Genomic DNA, 21,810 nt, shown 5'->3' on the forward strand with positions numbered 1-21,810 from the left:
GTGTGGTGTGTGCTGCCTCAGTGTGTGTTGCAAGTTCATATGAGCTTTGCTCATGTTGATTCATAGCGCCTTGTATTCTTGATGTTCATTCCTTTGACTCTTTCATTTTTTTCTGTCTGTTCTTCCTGGTTCTCCTCTGGTGGTGAATGGGTAAGTGACTGATCTACTAGCTTAACAAAATATCTTTAGAAGTCATTTTATTGATAAATTTTGTTTTGCTTTACTTTATAGGGCAGTAGTATTTGTGTTTTTTCCCTAGGTCCTTGGGTTATCTAGTCTCAGGCTCTTGATTACCCAAACAGTGTTGGGTATGAGTTTCATATCATGCAGTGGACCTTAACTGATTTGTTGGCTGCTCCCACAAGTTTGTGTACCCATGGCCCTAGCATAACTTTCTGGGAAGACAGCATTGTAGATCAGTGGGCTTGTGAAACTTGGTATTTACATTTTTTCTTTTGGTAGCATACAAAGTATATAATTATACCAAAGATGCTAGATCCTAGGCTCTTTAAAGGCAACAGCTCAATTTCTCCATGATCAATGATACATATTGGTGTTGTCTTCAGTAATAGAGCCTTCTTGTAAGTTTGTGAAGGTAAATATATAGTTTTGGAAACTACCTGGGTTGTTTGGGGGCATTTCTGTGGGTGCCATTTTGCCAACAACTCAATTATATTTGACCCAAATATAGTACTGGAAGCTCATTTGATGCCAGAGATGGACACTTAGGCCTCTGCCTCCCCATTATTTGTCAATTTGATTACCCTAACAGTGTATTTATATATATTGTAGAAAATTGTATAAATTTATACACACAATATATATATATATTAGAGAATTATGTATTGTATGGATCTGCTTTCTATTATTATAACAGAATAACTGAATTTGGGACAATGTATAATGAAAAGAAGCATATTTAAGTCCCAATTGTGGAAGTTCAAGCTCATGGTATCAATGGCAGTCAGCTTGATTGAAGACACCATGATAGACGGTGTCATAATTGCCAAAGTATGTGTGATTGGAAGAGACAAGAGAAGGGAAAGAACCAGTCTGCATCCCGCACAGGAGTTAACTCAAAGTCCACTGCAGATCATTTCAAACATCTAAAGGAAAAGGGCCTCTAATAATCTCATACAAAGGTGTTCCCTTAAAGGTACCACCACCTCTATACCGCCACATTGAACAACATCTCTCTGACAGAGGAACCCTTGAAAGCAACCCTCAGTTGTTGTGACTTGAAGTTGAGTCGAGAATGAGCAAAGATAGGAGTGTGCCAGTGGGCTCTCATCTTGTGGATCTTTTGATGTATGATTTGGAGCACAAATTCTAATTGGTCTTAATAAATAAATCCCTGAGTCAGATATTAGGGGGAGAATCCTGAAGGTTCTGAAAAGAGTGCAGCCAGACACAAGGATTCTTTTACCACTACCAATGCTCAGACCGAAGGGAAGATCCTGTTGTCAGACTGCATCTCCAGACTCCATCCATCTCTACCAAACCTCAGACTGCTTCCAGCTTGTGTCCTCCTGCCTTATATTCCTCTCTTCCCAGTCATATCACTCCTGTCTCCACCTTCCTAGTGCCGAGATTAAAGATGTGTAACTCCCAAATACCAGGATTAAAGGTGTTTACCACCACTGCCTGGCCTCTAGTGCCTTAGTTCTGCACTCTGATATTCAGGCAAGCCTCAATTTTAAAACACAAAGGACCACTACATAGGATGACATCACACACTTGTGCATCTTACCAGCTTGCTTATCTGATAAGCATTGATGTGAAAGAAGATGACTAATGTTTAGCACAATCTCCAGTGGAAGTTGGAGTCAGTAAGAGTCATGTATTCTGATAATAATCTTCCAACCATACATTGTTTTCCATTAGAATTTTAAATGAGCATATAAAATAGGTCTTGTTATGGATTTTAAAGAATATGTGTCACTATGCTTTGTTCTAATTTGCCCCCTTTCTTCAATACACTCTTCCATGACTCCTAATCACTTCTGATGCCTTTTATTTTTAAGTGCTTTCATGGCCTCTTTTCTAATTTCATCACCAAAAAAGGAAAATGCACACACACACACACACACACAAACACACACACCACATTGCAAACACACACACACACACACACACACACACACACACACACACACACACAGAGTTAAGTTTAGGTATCACATAAAATAGAAAAAAGATCAGTAGCTTTTAGAGTATAGCCTTACATTTGCCTAGTTGTGGAACACTTTCATTGAGTGATTACAGATGCTAAAAAGAAATCCCACACTAACTAAGAATTGAGTATAATGAAAAGTTATCTATTCAGGGTAGACTCACAGATCACAGTCCTGTTCTTTAAAGAGGAACAGCAACTGATCCCACAGCTGGAAGAGAAGAGGTCGGTGGGCTTTACATAATGTGCAGGTAACTTAAAGGCTATCGGCTGCAGGAATTCCTATAGCAATTGAGTTTAACAATTTTCCAAACTGTATGGAATATCTCCATAAAATATTTTCTATTATTTTTTGCAGGTTCAATCATCACACTCTTATAAAGATATATAAATACTTTGCAGATGTATGCAGTCTCATATTAAGCAGAGAGGACATCATTTACTACTTAAAGAATAAGAACTTTGACCTAGTATTTTTGGATGCAACAGAATCTTGTTTTTTCTTGATTGCTGAGAAACTTGAGAAACCATTTGTGGCCTTTCTTCCCGTGCAATTTAGCTTTCTGGACTTTGGACTCCCTAGCCCCTTGTCTTATGTTCCAGTGTATGGTTCAAGACTAACTGACCAAATGGACTTCTGGGGCCGAGTGAAGAACTTCCTGATGTTCTTTGATTTCTCCCTGAAGCAAAGACAAATATTTTCTCAATATGATGCCACCATCCAGGAACATTTTGCAGAAGGCTCTCGTCCAGTTTTGTCTGATCTTCTACTGAAAGCAGAGCTGTGGTTCGTCAACTCTGACTTTGCCTTTGAATTTGCTCGTCCCCTGCTTCCCAACACAGTCTATGTGGGAGGCTTAATGGACAAACCTGCCAGGCCAATACCTCAAGTGAGTGAAACCTCAGCCCTCAGTTTATCTTTAATTCAAAGGCTGACAGTGCTTAGGTGGTGTCTTAGTTAGGGTTTCTATTGCTGTGAGGAGACACCATGACCACAACAACTTTATAAAGAAAAATATTTAATTTGGTTCTCTTATGATTTCAGTAGTCTATTATCATCATGGCAGAAAACATGGTGACATGCAGCCTGGTGCTGAGGAAGGAGCCGAGAGTCCTACATCTTGATCAACAGGCAACAGAAGTCAACTGGGACACTGGGTATAGCTTTAGCTTAAAGATTTCAAAGTCCACTCTCCAGTGACACATGGCCTCCAAGTAGGCAACACTTAGTCCAACAGGGCTGTAACTCCTAATGGTGCCACTGCCATGGAGGACATTTTCTTGCTAATCGCCATAGGTGGAAATTGTCACTTGGCAGGCATGTCCTGGAAGGAAGTGCTCTAAAGCAAGGTAAGCACTCTGAGAGTCCATTTTAGGGTTGTGAAGGATGGTCTTAGAACATCCCATGCTATGGTTGAAGACTTGACTGTGTGGTAAAAAGTTTGAGTTTCTTTTTTATCTCTCTGTGTTCCTGCCTTTGGTGCAATAAGTCCTTTAGTTAGTATTGGTATTTCCTATTGAATTTAGAGCTATACATATTAAAAATGCACTGCATATCCATACATATAGTATTTTTTGAGAAGGCAGGCTCTTCATAATGAAACAGATAACACTTTTAGAAAGCATATACCTAGACAGAACTTAGCAGTATTGGGAAGAAGAACTGATCCTGCTATTTAGTTTCCTAGCTTGTTGAGCCCTTTGTACCCCATCCAGCTACTGCAAACTATCAAAGCTGCAGGTAATTTGCATCTTCAATGCAGACTCAGAGTCCCTACAGCTGAAAATTTAAAAGTACTGAGAGCTAAGGATATTTGATTGTTTGTTACTTGTCACTGTGGGGTTCCCTGTCCCATGCTGGGAGGAATGGCCTCCTTTGATTTTATGCAGTGGGGGCCAAAATGCTGAGGTAATGAAAGTAATGTTTTTCCTACTTTCAGATCAAAGCAGAGAGGGTATGGATTTTTTTTTCTGGTTTCCATGGGTACCAGATTGCCTACCCTTTCTTGCAGTGGGTGAGAAGAAGTGTTTGGGGGAGTATTCAGTAAGGAATATTATATTATTTCTGGAAGGAGAAGGAGATTTCTTATATGGGCTTTGGAAAAAAATCTCCAAAAAACCCAAGTTGGTGGGATGTAGATGTGACTGACAGAGACCTCACCTTCTAGACAGGTGGGAACTGAACTCTGGTCCTCTGGAGGGACAGCCAGTTCTCTTAGCTGCTGAACCAACTTTCCAACAAGAACAGAGCATGTGTTCTCTAATGCACAGTACAAATTCCTTGGTTCAAGCCTTGGATGACACACACAAAAGCAACCTCAGTAACTTTCAAAATCATGAATTAATGCAAATATCTCTTATCACAGTGGGATGAGATAGAAATCAACAGTATATAATAGGAGACAATACAGGATAGTACAACCACTGAGACTAAGTGAAAAATCAAGAGGAACATTTAGAAAAGTTATATATCAAGGAAAATGATACAAAACACAATGTAAAAATGTAGAATAATAAAAACAAGACTTAAGATATAATTTGTAGCTGTTATTATCTTTGTTAATACACACAAGGTGCTTGTAGCTGATAACCTACACTTCTATATAAGGCACAGGTAACAAAGGGAAGACTAAACAGGATGCTAGTGGAAAGAAGAGGCTTGAAAGAATCACAGTGTAGATGACTGAAACAATAAACAGAAAAATTAGAATCAATAATATCAAAAGAGCAGCTTGGTGACAAATCATTGGAGTCATTGAGAAAATAAATAACAGAGAAGAATAGAATAATTACATTCTAAAGTGAAAAATTATCTGCTATTACATAAAACAATAAAGATTATGAAGAAATTATACAAACATGATATATCATCAATTTAGTTATTCTACATGAATTGACAAATTCCTATGCATGTCTGTGAACACAACTAACTCAAAACAGAGAATCTGAAACTGATGGGATTAAATTAGAGTAAAATAATACAAAGATCTTTCATTACGCATGTCTGATATAACATGGATTAATTGGTGAGTTAAGTGAAACACGTAAGAATTGATGCCAGTTCCTCTATAAGTGTTTGTGGCAGTTCCACAGGAAAGGCGACTTCTCAACCCATTCTATGAATCTACCATTACTCTGTAGCCGAAGCTACTAAAGAACACCAGAGTAGATGATATTATGTAACACGGAAAGTGAAGAAATTTTTTATACTATATTTCTAGCATGATTATAAAATAATACAAATGGTGTCCAAAGGAGTTGTGAGGGGCCTCAATTTACTAAACAAAAAAATGCCCTGAACAATCAGTTTATCCTAAACTTATACTTTAAGTAGTAGAAATAGTTTACTCAAATAAAATCTTGTTTATATGCTTGGCAGTGGTGGTACACACATTTAATCCCAGCACTCAGGAGGCAGAGGCAGACAGATCTCTGTGAGTTTGAGGCCAGCTTGGTCTACAAGAGCTAGTTGCGGGACAGGCCCCAAAGCTACAGAGAAACCCGTCTTGAAAAACAAAACAAAACAAAAAAATCTTGTTCATATATTGGCTTGGAAGAGAAATTCATAACAGTCCAATGGTGAAGAGATGATTGCTAATCAATGCAGTCAAAACACAGCTTTACAGCCTCAATGAGAGGAATTCTATCAAACAAAACACAAGCAACTAAACATGGGCTTAATCAACACCTGACCTGGTTCTGTGTCATAACTGCCTTGGCTTTCACAAACCACTTCTTTTGACTTCTTTCCTTTCTGCTTTATCTAGTACTTGGAGGATTTTATCACTACATTTGGAGACTCAGGTTTTGTCCTTGTGTCCCTGGGCTCTGTAGCATCCTTGTATCAGACCAAGGAACTTATTAAGGAGATGAACAGTGCCTTTGCTCGCCTCCCTCAAGGGGTGCTGTGGACATGTAAGGATGATCAATGGCCCGAAGATGTCAGAATGGCCTCAAATGTCAAAATCATGGATTGGCTTCCCCAGGTTGACCTTCTGGGTAAGCACCTCCTAGACCTGTTACCATTTATGTGCATTTGGGACTGAATTGATAGCTGATGCCTGAGAACTTGGGCTTGCAAAGTAAAGTCTGTTGATATGTAAAGATAGATCTTCAGCAGGCAGGCAAAAGCAGCTAGAGTTCTTGTGGGAATCAGTCTGTACTCTCGACTGGATAACAGCAATTTCTTTATCCTTCCCTACTCTCAAGTCCGTAAACAGACAGGCAGCCTTGAATTATCAGTATTTAAGATTGACCCCTCCAACACAATCTTGAAAACCCTGTGAACTATAGCTGCTCCTTGGGGCAGTTCCCACTATTTGTTCCCACTATTCTCACAATGATGTGTGAACTGCTTCACATTTTTGGAGACACACATATGAATGTAAGCATGCAGATACATCTTCGGTGTCTGGAAAGGGCTGAAAACTCAGACACTTACAAAATTAATATGCGATTGTGAGGATGTGGAAGCTGTTTGAGAGCCAACCAGGGTAACCTCACAGTAAGATAAGGAAACACTGATTTCTTGAGCAAAGGGAAATTCCCTTAGTCATCTCCCTTAAAATCACTTGTTTCTTGGTGACATTCTGTAGACCCATCACTTCCACACTCAATGGCTCAGTCAAAGTTTTATAAACAAAACACTCAAATTTTGTCACTCAAAATAAGATGGGAAATTTTGCACATAGATCTCCGTTCAGGGAAATCACAGCCTATACAAAAGGGAAAACATTTGTTTTCTAGAGAACATGGGTAGATTTTGTGTGAGGTATAGTTTGGGATGATTTCTTTATGATCGTAAGAATATTCGGTTGCCTAATATGGAGCAACAGATAATATCTGTAAACACAGAATCTTTTGCTATACCATCCTCTTTAGTAAACTTCTATTAAAATAAAGGGGAAATGCACAGAATACAAGATTCATAAGAAACCAGATGTGGATAGCCAGCAAAGGTTGAGGTTAGAAAAGTAAAGAAGACGTATCTACGGAGAAGGTGAGGATGAACAGAAAAACAGAGAAACAGGCCTGGATTGCCACTCTCCATATATTCTTCCTTGTCTAGGTCCTTGATAGTTTTAGATTGAAGTAGGCGTCTCTCTGCCTAGGGAAGACTAGATTTTATATCCTAAAACACTGAAAATTTCAAAGGAAAAAATCAGTAAAATCATTCTCTACAACACACTGGTATTTCTTGGGTCTGATGCTTTACCTGGTATCTGAAACTTTCATAGTGAAATATTGGACCACTTTTGTATTTTGCAACAGCTCATCCTAATATTCGACTCTTTGTCACCCACGGTGGAATGAATAGCATCATGGAGGCCATTCAGCATGGAGTCCCCATGGTGGGGATTCCCTTCTTTGCAGATCAACCTGAAAATATGGTCCTTATAGAAGCCAAGAAAATTGGTGTTTCTGTTCATGTAGACACACTCAAGGCAGAGACATTTGCATTTACACTGAAGGAAGTCATAGAAGACAAGAGGTATGCAGCTCTCTGGGGTTGGGGTTGCTTTCATTGAATGCAGACCTGACACTAAAGGATCCGTGTAGTCTGTTTATCAATAACACTAGAATTTTGTAGAACGTGGTAAAATACATGTGTGATACTTGAAGTTCTGGTTTCCCTTTGCTATTAATCCTAATTTTAGTTGAGATGCTGAGAATACACTTCTACTTGGTGTGGTATGATGTTTTCTTCCACACACATTATCTTTATGACCTCTTATATTTTGGGTACCTGTCGCTGAATTCCAGTTGAGTCAGGAGAGAACCTTTGTATGTTTTTAAGATGCCTGATCAGTGTATACATATAGAATTCCAGTTGAATCAGAAGAGTACTGTTTTAGTTACTCTCCTATTGCCATGAAGATGAACCATGACCAAGGTTGTTGGCAGTGGCTGCTTGTTTCTTTCCTGGCTGCTCAGAACCGAAATAATCACACAAAAGTATATTAATTAAACAATGGCTTGGCCTATTAGCTTATGCATATTTCTTCCTAACTCTTAGTATCTTAAATGAACCTGTCTCTATTAATCTGGGCATCACTATTTGTTCATGGCCTATCAGTAAACTTCTGTCCTGCATACTGCATCTGTCTTTTGTGGTGGCTACATTACTTTTCTCTGACTCTACCTACTCTCTCCTTCTCTCTCTGTTTGGAATTCCCACCTTGCCCTATCCTGTGCAGCAATAGACCTAAGTAGTTTTCTTCATTAACCAATCATATTCACTGCACACACTTTGGAATCCCACATCACAAGTTTATGTATAAGATAAAGCATTTAATTGGGCCTTGCTTACAGATCAGGGGGTTAGTTCATGGCTATAATGTTGGCAAGTGTGGCCACAAGCATGGCACAGAGGCTGTAGCTGAGAGCCTTCATCTTGATCTGCAGGCCGGAGGAAGAAAGAACAATACTTGGGTCGATGTGGGCCTTTTTAAAGACCTCCAGCAACAAACCTCCTCTAGCAAAAATCACAATTCTTAATCCTAACTAAACAGTCCACCAACCAGAGCAAACATTCAGATATCTGGTTATGGGGGTCATTGTTCACTCAAACCATGACAAGGACCTTCTCTTGTCCTTACTGCGGTGATCTCCCCTCCTCAGGGTCTTCATGTTGACCTCCCAGGACAGTCTCTCCAATGTTGTCCTCCTAGGAGACCATGTGCTTGGCTGTTATTTTTTCTGTTACTGTGCTCAGTCATCATACACTACTTTCTCTTTGGCCCTTTAATAGATTGTAATATCTCAGTCACGTGTGTCATTACTGTCTGCCCCACGCTAGCACATAGAAAATGGGCATCACGAGGAAGCACTGACTATCTGTTTCCACTCTGCTTCTAGAGCCAACGGCAGGCCTGTTATAAAGAAAGTTTTCCCAAACCTAGAATAAATTAGACAGAAACAGAAACAAGAACAGTTGACCCATGTATCACTTGCCCATCTTCACGATAATTTCATAAAAACCAGGACTGCCTACTCATGTTTCAATGTTCTATTCATATTATCAAATATATATCCTGTTGATATGTTCAAATATATTTAATGTGAACACTATTTCAGTATCATAGCTGCAATCCTTATAAACATAGTTATTTTTTAAAAAAAATTTCTTTTCAAAGTTTAATTATGATCCCTCTAAGGTTTTATCTTTTTGCTTCTTGTTGTGCTTTTAATGGGGACTCAGGTAGACAGTGTTAAGTGTATGCCAACAATTTTGTTTGAAGCTGGCTATAGACTAGAAAAAAATGTGTGTGTGTTTATGTTATAAGGTCTGAAGAACTGGCACAGCACATTGGTAACACATTCTCTCCGTGTCTGCCCTCAGGTACAAGTCTGCAGCAATGACTGCCAAGGCCATCAGGCGCTCCCACCCCCTCACACCTTCCCAGCGTCTGGTGGGCTGGATTGACCACATCCTACAAACAGGGGGAGGCGCACATCTAAAGCCCCATGGCTTTCAGCAGCCATGGCATGTGCAGCACCTGCTGGATGTCCTGTTGTTCCTGCTGGGGCTCACTCTGGCCACCTTGTGGCTGTTGAAGAAAGTGCTGGGCTTGTTGCTCAGGCCCCTGTGTGTGGCTAAGGAAAAGAAGGCATAATGTTCAGTTTGACCTGGGGAGGATGTTGGGAGCTCTGGCTCTTTAAAAGCTTCCCCCTTCCCTAGCACAGGGAACTCCCAGTGTTCTCCTCTTTCCCTCTTCCTGCAGGTGGAGCTCCAGTTGTCCTCACTATTTTCTGTCTTTTTCATAAGCCTCATACAGTACATTGACAGTTGGTGACTCCTCATTCCCTGGCTCTCTTTGCTCTAGTACAATCCTTCTTTTCCTGGTCATTTCTCCTCTTCCCTCCTTTCTGCCATTCACAGTGCTGTGAGAGTTTCATCATCTCTGTGACTTCTAGTCTCTGAATCTTACTTCTCCCATCACTTGAGATAAAAACCCCACACTTGACAAATCCTACTTACTCCTTTATTTATTTTGTAATTTATAATCTCTCTTTAGAGTTCAGATGCCTAGAGTGCTGTTACCCTGTTAGGGACGATCAGCCACTCCCAGGACGTAATAAGAACCAGTTTGCCTGAAAATGACAACATACAAATGAAGTAAACACATTTTTCCTGGATAATGAATAAAATAACAAATAAAGTTAACAGAAAGTTGAAGGGTTTTGAGAAATCATTTTTTTGATATGACTGGTATGCAAGATTTATTTCCTCATGTGTGAGAAATTTACATAAGGAAAGAAAAAAAGCTACAGTCTGTCCAATTATTGGAGTAACAGCTATATGTAAAATAGAATAAACCTGAGATTTATAAATTAATACAGAATGAACTTCAGTGTTATTGAGTACGAAGATACAAAGTAAAGCGATAAATATGAAATGTCTCATTTTTTCAAGATGGTAGGAGTTAAGGGACAACAAATAATGTGTGAACTTTCTTCCATAAAATATTATCCTCAAAACAAATATACATGGGAAAATCAGGTGAGGGATTATGTGCAGTGTGTGGATGAAGAGCCCGTGTTACGGTTCACATTACACACAGGGATTTGCAGGTGAGCTAGCATTCTATATACAAAATACATTAGCTCTTAAGATTCTACCTTATACCTGTCATAATGGCCAGTTAAAAATCACTGATGACAGCTTGTGCTAGAGACGATTTGGGGTAAAGGGAAAAGTCCTACATTCCTGGTAGGAGTGCAAATTTGTACAGCTACATTGGTAATTGGTATGGCGATTTCTCAGAAAATTAAAAACAATCTACCTCAAGACCCAGCAAATACCACTGTTGGGTATATACCCAAAGAATGCTCAATCGTACCACAAGGACATGTGCTCTAGTACGTTCACAGTAGCGTTATTCATAATAGCCAGGACCTGAAAACAACCTACATGTCTCTCCACCAAAGACTGGATAAAGAAAATGTAGTACACTTACACACGGGAGCACTACTCAGCAGTAAAAACTAATACCATCTTGAAATTAGCAGGCAAATGGATGGATCTAGAAAAAATCCATACCGAGTGACATAACCCAGATCCATAAATATGAATATAATATATACTCACTCATAAGTGGCTTTTAGACATAAAATAAAGAAAAACCAGCCTACAGTCCAAAACCCCAGAAAACCTAGACAACAAAGAGTACCCTTAGAGAGATATGCATGAATTTACCAAGGAAGGGGAAAAAAAGGCAAGTTATCCTGATAAATTGGGAGTGTGGGGGTCAGAGAAAAGGGTAGAAGGACAGAAGGAACAAAAGGAGGGGAGTGGAGAAAAATGTATAACACAATATAAACAATAAAAGAAAGAAAAACCAAAAAGTTAAAATATAAAAAATAGCTAAAATCTTAAATTAATTACATAAAGAAATGAATGTATTTACTCTCACCAGCATTTTATAAGTATGAAAAGAAAAAAGTATCTAATACAATGTCAGTTGAGAAAGTATAATTTTAATCATTAAATTATCAGATTATAGAGGAATATAATTGTAAAGGAACTTGCCATTTATTATTGGTATTTCAGTTTTGCAGATTATCATTTGAGAATGCATTATTTTCACTCAGGTTGAGAAAATGTATAAATAAATAATTTGATACATTGAGATTTTTCACAGACACCTAAAGAAGAATCCAAAATGGATATTTGAGAAGAATAACAAGGTTACCATATGGGCTTATATTTCAGCTTAAGAGGTGACCCAAAATTCATAATTTATCTTGTGAAGATAAGAAGAACACAACACAGAGGTATAGATATGAAATTTTTATAGTCTCAGCTATCCTGTTATTCCCTAGATCTTACCAATAAAATTATAAAAAGGAAGCAGCAGCAGTCTTTGGCTAGGTAATATTTTCCAGTCTCTAAATACTATTTCCTATGAAAAGGAACCAAGATTCCTTGAAAATGTGGAGTTTGAAGAACTCGTTTCCTGCGCAGCAGCCCTGCCCCCCAGTCGGCTGATGTCATTCCACACAGGCCACACTGACTTCCAGACCCCACCATTCTCCTGCCCAGCCTGCTCTGCTCACATATGACACCGAACTGACAAAGCAATCACCCTACTGGGATCACATCACAAAGTACCAATAGATAAAAGATCAAGGCAGCATCTCAGCCCAAACCTTTCAGGTCTATGGATGTGCTTGTCACTGAGAATTACATGCATGAATCCCAGGATGCATAATTTAAAAGAAAATTATAAAGTTCATCAAAACTCAGGGAAATTAAAGGAAACACAAAGAAACAAAACAACAAAAATAAGAGGAAAGAACTTAAGGAGAACAAACACCTGAGTGACGCCCAATAACAGCCAGGCACAGATGGAGGAGGGACTAGAGGGGTCCCACTCCTCAATGCTGAACTATCAGCTGATGATACATCCTGGGACAGGGGAGTGATTGCCTTCTGTGTCCAGTGGTGACCCCATCAGTCCCAATATCCAATCCAGTGGTTACACAGATAACCCTCATTAAACTGAATTAGTCATAAAAGGGGACCCGAGGCCACGGACCTGGGAAAATGACTCAGGGGAGGAGGAAACTGGAGGGAGATAAGGGGATGCTCGAGTAATCAGACTGCACTAAGTACATGTAGGAGGTTGTTAAAGAGCTAATTTAATTGATTTAAAAAACTGCTTAGTGTAAGGAAGTAGATCTTTGTGGAAGACTGATTTTCATTTTGAATGTTTTGAATATGAATATTTTTTATTGGTTCAACAATTTGATTAACCAACCTTGATCAATTTCGGGGTTGTACAGAGTGCTGTGACAGGGACTTTAGGAGATGCAGAGATGAAGAAGACTCCTCCTGGACCTCTGGGAGCTCCCAGTTCCTCCCAATTGTCTTCCATAATTTACAGATCAATTCACAAACCCAGAGAACCTAGACAACAAAGAGGACCTTAAGAGGGACATACATGGATCTAATCTACATAGGAAGTAGAAGAGAACAAGGCCTCCTGAGCAAATTGGGAGCTTTGGGATCATGGGAGATGGTAGAATGGGGCTGGGGAGGAAGGAAGAGGAGCAGAGAAAAATATATAGCTCAATACAAACAACAAAGTGTTTTTTTTAAAGACAAGGTTTATCTTTCATTGGTGGTGCTTGTTGGTTAAGTGGTCAGTACTTACAGATTAACCTTGCTGGCCTCATAATTTCCCTTGCTAATAGTGAAATGACAAGCTCAAGGTACTTTCAGTGGAACGTCCTGTGCTATGTGAAGATGCTCAGACTACTCTGGTATGGAAGTGAGAAGAGCACTGGATCGCTGTTGTGTCTGCACTTTCTCTTCACTTCTAAGTACCACCTTCCACCTGAAGGACCCCCTGAAGTGCGTCTGACTCAGGAAGAGATAAAGAAAGCAGGGTTTTGAGCAGGTGGTTCTTTTCTTGCTCCTCATACATTTCATCAGAAATCACCTCAGCTAATGCTGATTATTTTTTTTAAAAAAGGAATCTTTCCATTTGATGTCTATAATAAAACCTTAAAAATGAATGATCTTAAAAAGCAGTGACCACCCTACTCTGAGAATACACACCAGGTAAACCGCATAACAGAAAATGAAAGGGAGTTTTTTCTAGAAAGCTATTCTCCTAGTTCTTTGTATGATTCCAGGATGGAGGGAGGTGTATGTCATAGATACTCAGAGCAAGAACTGTGGCTTAGATACATTCACCACAGCATCAACTAACTGGCCTGTTTTTGCTTTGCCAAATGTATTGCTAAGAACAAGTGTGTAATGAATGCAGAAGAAAGAATTAAAACACATAATCCAGCATCAAAACAAAACAAAAATGTGGGAAAGGTATCATCTCAGTGTGTGAATGTAGAAAAGCTCCGAGGGCATTACCTATAATCACCTCTGCCTGCTCCTAAGGGGTGTGGTTTCATGCCTCACCTGGCAATAAGCCATCCAGGCAGTCAGCCTTGCAGAGTGAGGAAAGAGCGGCTGAATCAAATAAGATAATTTACCAAACGTTTCCTTTTTAAACGTGGGAGATCAGTTTTGAAGCTGCGTTGGAAACCAAACAATTGCCAACAGAACTGCCTGTCAGCTCCTCCAGAGCAAACAGCTTGGGTTTTCAGAGGAACTGGGATTTCCTAGGTAACAGGAGTGTAAACTTGAGAAAAAAAAGCAGGCCCATAGGAATGACAGCGAGCTGAGCTAATCAGATCCTGCGTCTGTAGCAGCGTTTTTCAGGCCATCCAATTAGCACTGAAAGTTTTGAAGGGGAGGGACACCTTTGGAAGACAGGTAAGAGGGAGGAGACACAGGGCCATAGGAGAATACTAGAGTCCCCAGGGGCAGAAAGAAGTCCGTGTCCATAGTTTCCGCTTGAAGCAGCCTGTTGCTACAGATTAGCATTTCAGGTAACTTAATGTTCTTATTTATTCTATTACCTCTGTCACTTCTGCTTCATTGTTAAGTATGAGGCGCTATGATCTAAAGAAAAAAAAAATTAGCCTTGATGAGGAATCGTGTCCCAAAGAAGCCATCCCTAGGCTGTCGGCGCACGGAGCTTGGCCCTTGGGGTAGTCTCCTGGAAGAGAGCTTAGAGAAAATTCAGTTTCATTTAGCAAAGGCGAAGGAGACAACCCATTCTGAGAGGCGTCTGTGTGCTCGGTTCTTGGATGAGGAGTGTTTTCATGATTTGCTAAGGATCCTGGTGCCCCTGATGAAACTAAGCCTAGGAGAATTCTGTTTCCAAACCACAAATCAACCAACAAATATATTCCAATATTTTTGTGAGGTAAATTGTACTGATTATGCCATACCCTGTGGACTGTTGATAGATTAAGAATTAAAATTAGGGTTTTAATTTTTTTTGGTGGTTTGAGAATTTTGTACACAGATGTTATGTATTAATATAACATCCCTCCATCTTAAATTAATGGCCTCTACTTTATCATTGTTGCATGTACATGCATCTTTCTTTCTCTATCTTTCACACCCACAGACTCACTAATTAAACCCATTTAGTGATGCCAGTAAGTACTTGTGTTTAAGGTTGACCACCTTGTATGGATAACCTATCAGGGAACTTTTCCCTGCGGGCGGGGAAGGATTTCCTCTTTTTTATCAGTCAATGTTTGCTTGTTGCTCTTTTTCTTACTCCTTTTATCTAAACACTTTCTAAAGATTATAATTTAATTGTATCATTCCTCCTTTCCTTTCACTACTCCAACCTCCCTATACACCACTTTTGCCCCATTAAATAAGTGGTTGCTTTTAATTTAACAATATATGTATATTTTGTTTATGAACACTAGTGATATTTTTGTAGCATTGAGTATGCTATCTTATGTACAATATCATACAAAAGAGCCTGTGTGATCATAATGCTAAGGAGTGTGTACAGAATTTGAAGCATTTAATGAACCTTTGAAGGGATTAAAGATAGAGACACACTTTATGACTCTGATCCAGAGCTACAACAGAAACATCTTTTTCTTTCAATTCTGGTAAGGCAAAACCAGTTGAGTAATGGTTTCTATGGTGGCATTGGACAAGGGAGTGGATGGATGTGTGACAGGACAGCATGGGTGCTTCCTTTAACAGAAAAATAAAGGTAGTAGTGTGATCTCTATGGGGACGAAGCAAGTGACATCTGTTGGCACTGCTGTTCATGTCATGAGCAAATGTCAAAGACACGGGAAGCCAATGATGATGGGAAGAATATGTACTTGTTCTTTGGGGTGAGCTTTGCCATTCTGACTAGGGTAAGATGGAATGTCATAGTTATTTTGATTTGCATTTCCCTAGTTTCTAGGGATGATGAAATATTTTTTTTTTGAGGAATTTTTAAGCCATACTTTTTTCTTCTTTGAAGATCTTGCTGTTCAGAATCCAGGGCCAGGTTTTTATTTTCATTATTTATTCTTTCTTTTTTGTTTTGTTTTGTTTTTTTCGAGACAGGGTTTCTCTGTAGCTTTGCTGCCCGTCCTGGAACTAGCTCTTGTAGACCAGGCTGGCCTCGAACTCACAGAGATCCGCCTGCCTCTGCCTCCCGAGGGCTGGGATTAAAGGCGTGCGCCACCACCGCCCGACATTCATTATTTATTTAAATAAATTTTATTAATTTTTTTTTTGAGTCAGGATTTCTCTGTGACTAGCTCTTGTAGACTAGGCTGGCCTTGATCTCAGAAATCCACCTGCCTCTGCCTCCCAAGTCCTAGGACTAAAGGCGTGTGCCTCTTGCCACCTCTGTTTAGCCAGGCCCAAGTTTTGATTTGGTCATGTTTTTTGGTTTTACTTGACTCTTTGATCTTTTTAAAAGTTTTTTTTAAAAAAATATACATTCTTTATATTAGTCATTTGTCTGATAAAGAGCCAGCAAATATTCTTTCCCATTTTGTAGGCGTTCTATTTTCCTGGTTGTTGATTTAGCTGTGGAGGAGATTTTAGCTTTATGAAGTTCAACTTACCAATTATTGGACTTAGTCTTGAGCAAATGAAATCCTACTTGGGAAGTCCTTTCAGACACCAATAACCTGCAGCCATGTTTTCTTCTAGCAGTTTCAGTGTCTCAGGTTTCATGTTTAGGTCTTTCATCTTTTTGGAGAGTTTTTGTGCAAGATGATAGGTGTGGCTTTAAATTCAATACTCTGCATGTGGACATTCAATTTTCCTAGCACCATTTGTTGAAGTTGCACCCAAGATCATGCTTTTAGTGTCTTTGTCAGATATTAAATGTCTGAAGTTATAAGTCCTAACTTGGTTTGGTTCTTTGCTTTTGTTTCCTTGGTCTGTCTTAGCATTTTTGTGATAAAACACATGTCCAAATCAGGCTGGGGAGAAAAGGGTTTATTTGGGCTGTACTTCCACATCATAGTCAGGACAGAAATTTAAACAGGGCAGGACCATAAAGACAGGAGCTGATGCAGAGATCAGTGTTTATGGTACCATTTCCTGGGCAGGTGGTCATGGGCTGTATGATAAAGCTAGCTAAGTATAAGTCCAAGTGTCCCAGCCAGCAAATAGCATCTGATACCAAGGCTGTTTCTCCTGGCTGTGAGTGAGGTCTCTGTTTAGAGTTGTGTGGAAGACCAAGAAGATGCCCTTTGAGTTCCTGTTTGAATGCCCAGAGCTGGTTTTGTCAGTGGCAGAGTGTAGTCTCTAAACTGCAACAAGTCCTCTTCCCTCCTCAGCAGCTCTTGGTCAGTGTTTTTATCACAGATGAGAATGAATAATTATTGAGATGCTGCTCCCTGCAGAGTTTTCAATGAAATGAGGATCTGCAAAATTGGCCTGTGTCTGCATGGTATGCTCAGGACCAGCCTCTCCCAGAGACTCTGAGATGATGACAAGGTGCTTGGGAGGAGTAAGGTGTTGATCTCATGACAGTTTGATAATTTTTCATCCCTGTAATCTGGTGTTTTAAAGCTTTACCCTACTGAAGTTTCTTATAAAATTTTGATTACTATGGATAGTACCTTGGACTGGTTGTCTTTGGTGTAAAAACAAAGTAGGCTGAGCAAGGCAGGAAGCAGCCTTCTCCCATGGCTTCTGTATCTCCTCCTGCCTCCTGCCCTGTTTGAGTTCTGGTCTTGACTTTCCTCAGTGATGGACTGTAGTGGACTGTAACCTGAAACGAAAATTCTACCCACTGTTTGGCCCTGGTGCTTTCTCACAGCAACAGAAACCCTAACTCAGACAAGGATACTTCGAAAGTATTTTTCAAATATTCACAAACATGAGAAATAGGACTTAATTTTCACCCCAGTATTAACAGAAAGATTAAAGAACAGGCTTCTCTATGCTAAAATAACATAGAGCCCACAGCACCGCACTGAAAAGAGAGAGAAGTTCTCAGTAGTCACGAAACTCCAGGGCCTTGGTCTTGGACTTCATCTCTAGGACCCTAGAGAATAAAATTTGTTCCTTTGTAAATTACCCAGTCTGTGGTTCTCTATGCTAAAATAACATAGAGCCCACAGCACCGCACTGAAAAGAGAGAGAAGTTCTCAGTAGTCACGAAACTCCAGGGCCTTGGTCTTGGACTTCATCTCTAGGACCCTAGAGAATAAAATTTGTTCCTTTGTAAATTACCCAGTCTGTGGTGCTTTGTTGGCGGGGTGGAGAGGAGGAAAGAAGGGTGAGAGAGACCAGGGGCATAAAAGGGACCCAATAGAAAGGATTTAGATGAAGCATTGGGCTTAGTCAGTCATAAAGAGAAATGCCTTATTGTCTCTGGCCTCGGCGTGGACTATTTGGGTGCACTACTAACCTAAGAGCCCATCAGAGTGACTGAAGTCTGCTCTGGAATCAGAAAGCTAGACAAGTTTGTACTGAAAATGGTTATGAAGGCAGCCTAAGGCAGAGCCATGGTCCTCAGGATGAAGTCTGAGGTAAGGGAGGCAGGGCGGAACGGGAGTGAAGGTGGGCATGCTTTCTTCCTCAAAATGGCTTCAAGCCCTCCTACCTTAGCCAGTTGTCACCCGCTCTGCAGATTGTTTCTCTGCTCTATCCTTTCCATCAGAACAGTGTTGTGAAACTGCAGGAACTGTTCCAGCAACAGTACCTCTTTTTGGTTTTGGGAATATCTAATGCGATGGCACAGACACTTACTAACAGAAATCCCTAAAATGGCATTTAAAGTTAAAAAACTAACCCCAAAGAACTATTGCTCAGTTTAGCAGTCGGGAAAATAGCCTTGACATTAAGGGGGAAGGAACTACCTTGGGGAAATCAGTACAGCTCGGCAGGCACTTGCTGTTCTTAGGGGCTGCCTTATGTGACTGCCACCCAGTAGGATGGTTTTCTTGCAGCACACAATCCCTGTAATTCAGCACTAGTGGGCAAAAAAAAAAAAAAAAATATGACTGGCAGAAACGAAATGAGACCGAGCCAGTCACTGTGGTGCACACCCCTGGCAGCCAGGAGAGGAGGCCTCTTCCTTGATACATATTCCTTGCTCCAGCCCTGCACATCCTTTGCTCTGACTTCCATTATGTGATTCTGCCCTCTCCCCTCGGCACTCGACAGATTGACTCCTTTTATGTAGTTTTATTTGAGCAGGTCAAAGGTGTTACACCCAGGTCCCCTGACTACTTGTCAGGGAAATCCAAGGAAGGCTTCAGTTTTGAGGATTTAGTGAGACATTTCTTTGGGCTTAATAATAAACTGGATATGGAAGAATTTGATGTTTTAGGATGGATGGATGGATGGATATGCTAGAGAATGCTTTGAAGAGTTGGTCTCCTTTTGTGTTTACAGGTTGATGTGTATGTAGTTATGGAAAGAGGGAGTGAGAAAGGGATGCAGGAAGAGAGGGATGAAGGGAGGGAGGGAGGGAGGAAAGGAGGAAGCTATAGAAGCAAGGAAGGAAGGAGGAACGAAGGAAGGAAGGGAAGGGGGGGGAGGGAGCAAGGTGTAGTTCATTTTTCTGCCACCAGATAGCACTAAAGAGATCTCAAAAAAGTGCAGAAGCAGAAGTGTAAGTCAGGACCTTGAAGGAGAACACTGTCAGATGGGGAGTGGGGATAAAGGAATCCCAGACTAGCTCCTAATAGTAAGGAGTTGGTTATTAAAGGAGAACTCACAGATCACAAAAAGGAAACAGAAACAGAATTGAGCATCCTGGTGTGGCAGGCAGGAAGTGAGAGGGCTTGGCTAAGTCATAAGAGAAAATTAACTATGACTTTCTAGTCTTCAACCCCATCAAAGACCTGAGAAGGGAGATAATATTACTTGAATAAGCAGTGAGTGCAATCAAAAAGCTTCCAAAAAAAAAATGTGCAGTAAATGACAGAGACAACTGGCTATCTGGGCAATCACTCAAAGTCTCATTTGCAACATTAGAGCAACCAACTTTGGCTAAGGCCTAGAGTAACTGACAGATCATTTTAAGAGGCAGGAAGAGTTTCAAAACTCTCTTACCCTGTCTTGGCAGTCGTTTTCCTTGTATTTTGCTTATCCAGTCTAGATACCGTGCATGTTGTCAGTGGTCGAGGCATGGGCATTTCCTTGCTCAAAGGCCAGTTTTGCCAAGAAGAAAACAAGCTCCAAATGAGTGTCTTCGGTGCTCAACATTCTCTCGGGAATAAACGGGTGCTGCCAGGAGCAATTGTGTCTCACATCAACAGAACCCTAAGTTTTTTAAAGGCCATATTCTACAGCCTTTTAAAGTGATTGAAGACTACCTATCTATGCAGAATACAATCTCTATGTATCTAAAAGACCTGAGTAGTCTAAAGTATAAGTATGACAAACTTGGATGACTATTGACCTATAATACTTAATACCTGCATAACTTAAAGACTGAGGCTTTATATTAGAATATTAAAGAATCTTTAAACTACTATGCAGAAAATGAGAACAATGACCTCAAATTTTAAACAATTTAAATTTTAAACAATGTATCTTGATCAGAAATAGAAATGTATAATGTAATATGATAAAGATATACTAAAATTGTATCAATATGCAAAATGTCTTAAACGGAGGTAGAAACATGCTTAAATATCCCTTCATCTGTCACTCTGGGTGAGGGTGGGTTTGAGTGAAGAGAGGCAAGGCAACAGCAGCTCTGGATACAGCCCTAGTTCTCCCTTCATCTCACACCTCAAGCTTCTTCACATGGATTTTAAACGATTCACCACTGTCCACAGGGTTGAGGCAGTATACTGGACACAATAAACTCATTCTGGCTACATGTTCCATCTTCTGTGACCTCTCATAAATATGACATACATGTACATAGAAACATACGTGCAAATGAAATAAAAGTAAAAAGGGTGTATTTCTTAGGCTATTTAACTTTTTGCTTTGGCCAAAGCATGTGGTACACCAGTCATCTCAATTATATAGGAACCATCCTTGTTGAACACTCACAGCCCTAGCCTAGATATTTTTTTTTAGCTTCTCTTATGGGTAAAATAATATCATTTCCTCTTTGGTGTCTAGAAAGTCCCCAGGCCAAAGCTGTGATACCTGTGATCTTTCTCTTGGGATGAAGTGGGGATAAAGTGAGATTCCAGGCTGTGAATATTGCCTGTGCCTGCTGTTGCTGCCCCAAACCTATCAATCTAGACAGAGGTTTGCTGAAGCAAAGCAGTGAACTGTTCCTCTGGCAAGCTAACTGTACATATGCTGAGCCAACACATGGTGGTGCTGTGGCCTCATGCATTGGGAAGGACTGCCTCCTAAGCCTAGTTCATATTGACAGATTGTATTGTTGTGACCAGAGTCAAAAGGGGTATTTTGGAGTCAGACACTCTTTAATTGGGGCTGTGATGTCAGCGACATCGTGACATCATATTCGGAGACTGCAGCTGGATGTATTATTCAAACCTCAGAGCTTTCAGTATATCTTGCCCTTCTTTATTGGAAATACTGCTCTATCCCACCTTCCTCTCAAACCCCACGTCTTGCAATCTTTATTTTTTCTGTTCTGCTTTAATGTGAGGCTGCACAATTCAAGTGAAGATCCTGTTCCCTCTAGAGCTTGATTCTCTGAGTTACCCCTCAGACTCCTAACTTCTGTTCTGACATAGTACATTGAAAAGAGGATGTGGTTAATATTGGCTGCTTGTTGATGAATTAAGCGACTAAATGATGAAAAGCAATGGTCGACATGAGCACCTCAAGTGCCATGTTTGATTGCAAA

General features: G+C 40.1%; 2 protein-coding genes across 4 annotated transcripts in view; both read left to right on the plus strand.

Annotated features, from left to right (window-relative positions):
• LOC102001364 (UDP-glucuronosyltransferase 3A1-like) overlaps positions 1–10,301 on the plus strand; it is a 21,480-nt gene extending 11,179 nt beyond the window's left edge. Inside the window, exons 4-7 of the mRNA XM_005356618.3 lie at positions 2,532–3,063; positions 5,941–6,172; positions 7,445–7,664; positions 9,516–10,301. Coding sequence (XP_005356675.1) covers positions 2,532–3,063; positions 5,941–6,172; positions 7,445–7,664; positions 9,516–9,789 — 1,258 coding nt within the window. The 3' untranslated portion in view covers positions 9,790–10,301. The remainder of the gene's footprint in view (positions 1–2,531; positions 3,064–5,940; positions 6,173–7,444; positions 7,665–9,515) is intronic.
• Positions 1–21,810, plus strand: part of Capsl (calcyphosine like) — a 56,192-nt gene that overhangs the window by 18,227 nt on the left and 16,155 nt on the right. For 2 of the 3 annotated variants that reach the window (XM_026783839.1, XM_005356619.2), the window contains exon 1: positions 14,457–14,572. The exons of the other annotated variant lie outside the window; for it this stretch is intronic. The gene's annotated coding sequence lies outside the window, so the exon portion shown is untranslated. Of the gene's footprint in view, positions 1–14,456; positions 14,573–21,810 lie in introns of those variants that run through there. 3 annotated transcript variants of the gene reach the window in all.

This window comes from Microtus ochrogaster, chromosome 19, assembly GCF_000317375.1.
Source record: "Microtus ochrogaster isolate Prairie Vole_2 chromosome 19, MicOch1.0, whole genome shotgun sequence".
Lineage (NCBI taxonomy): Eukaryota > Metazoa > Chordata > Mammalia > Rodentia > Cricetidae > Microtus > Microtus ochrogaster.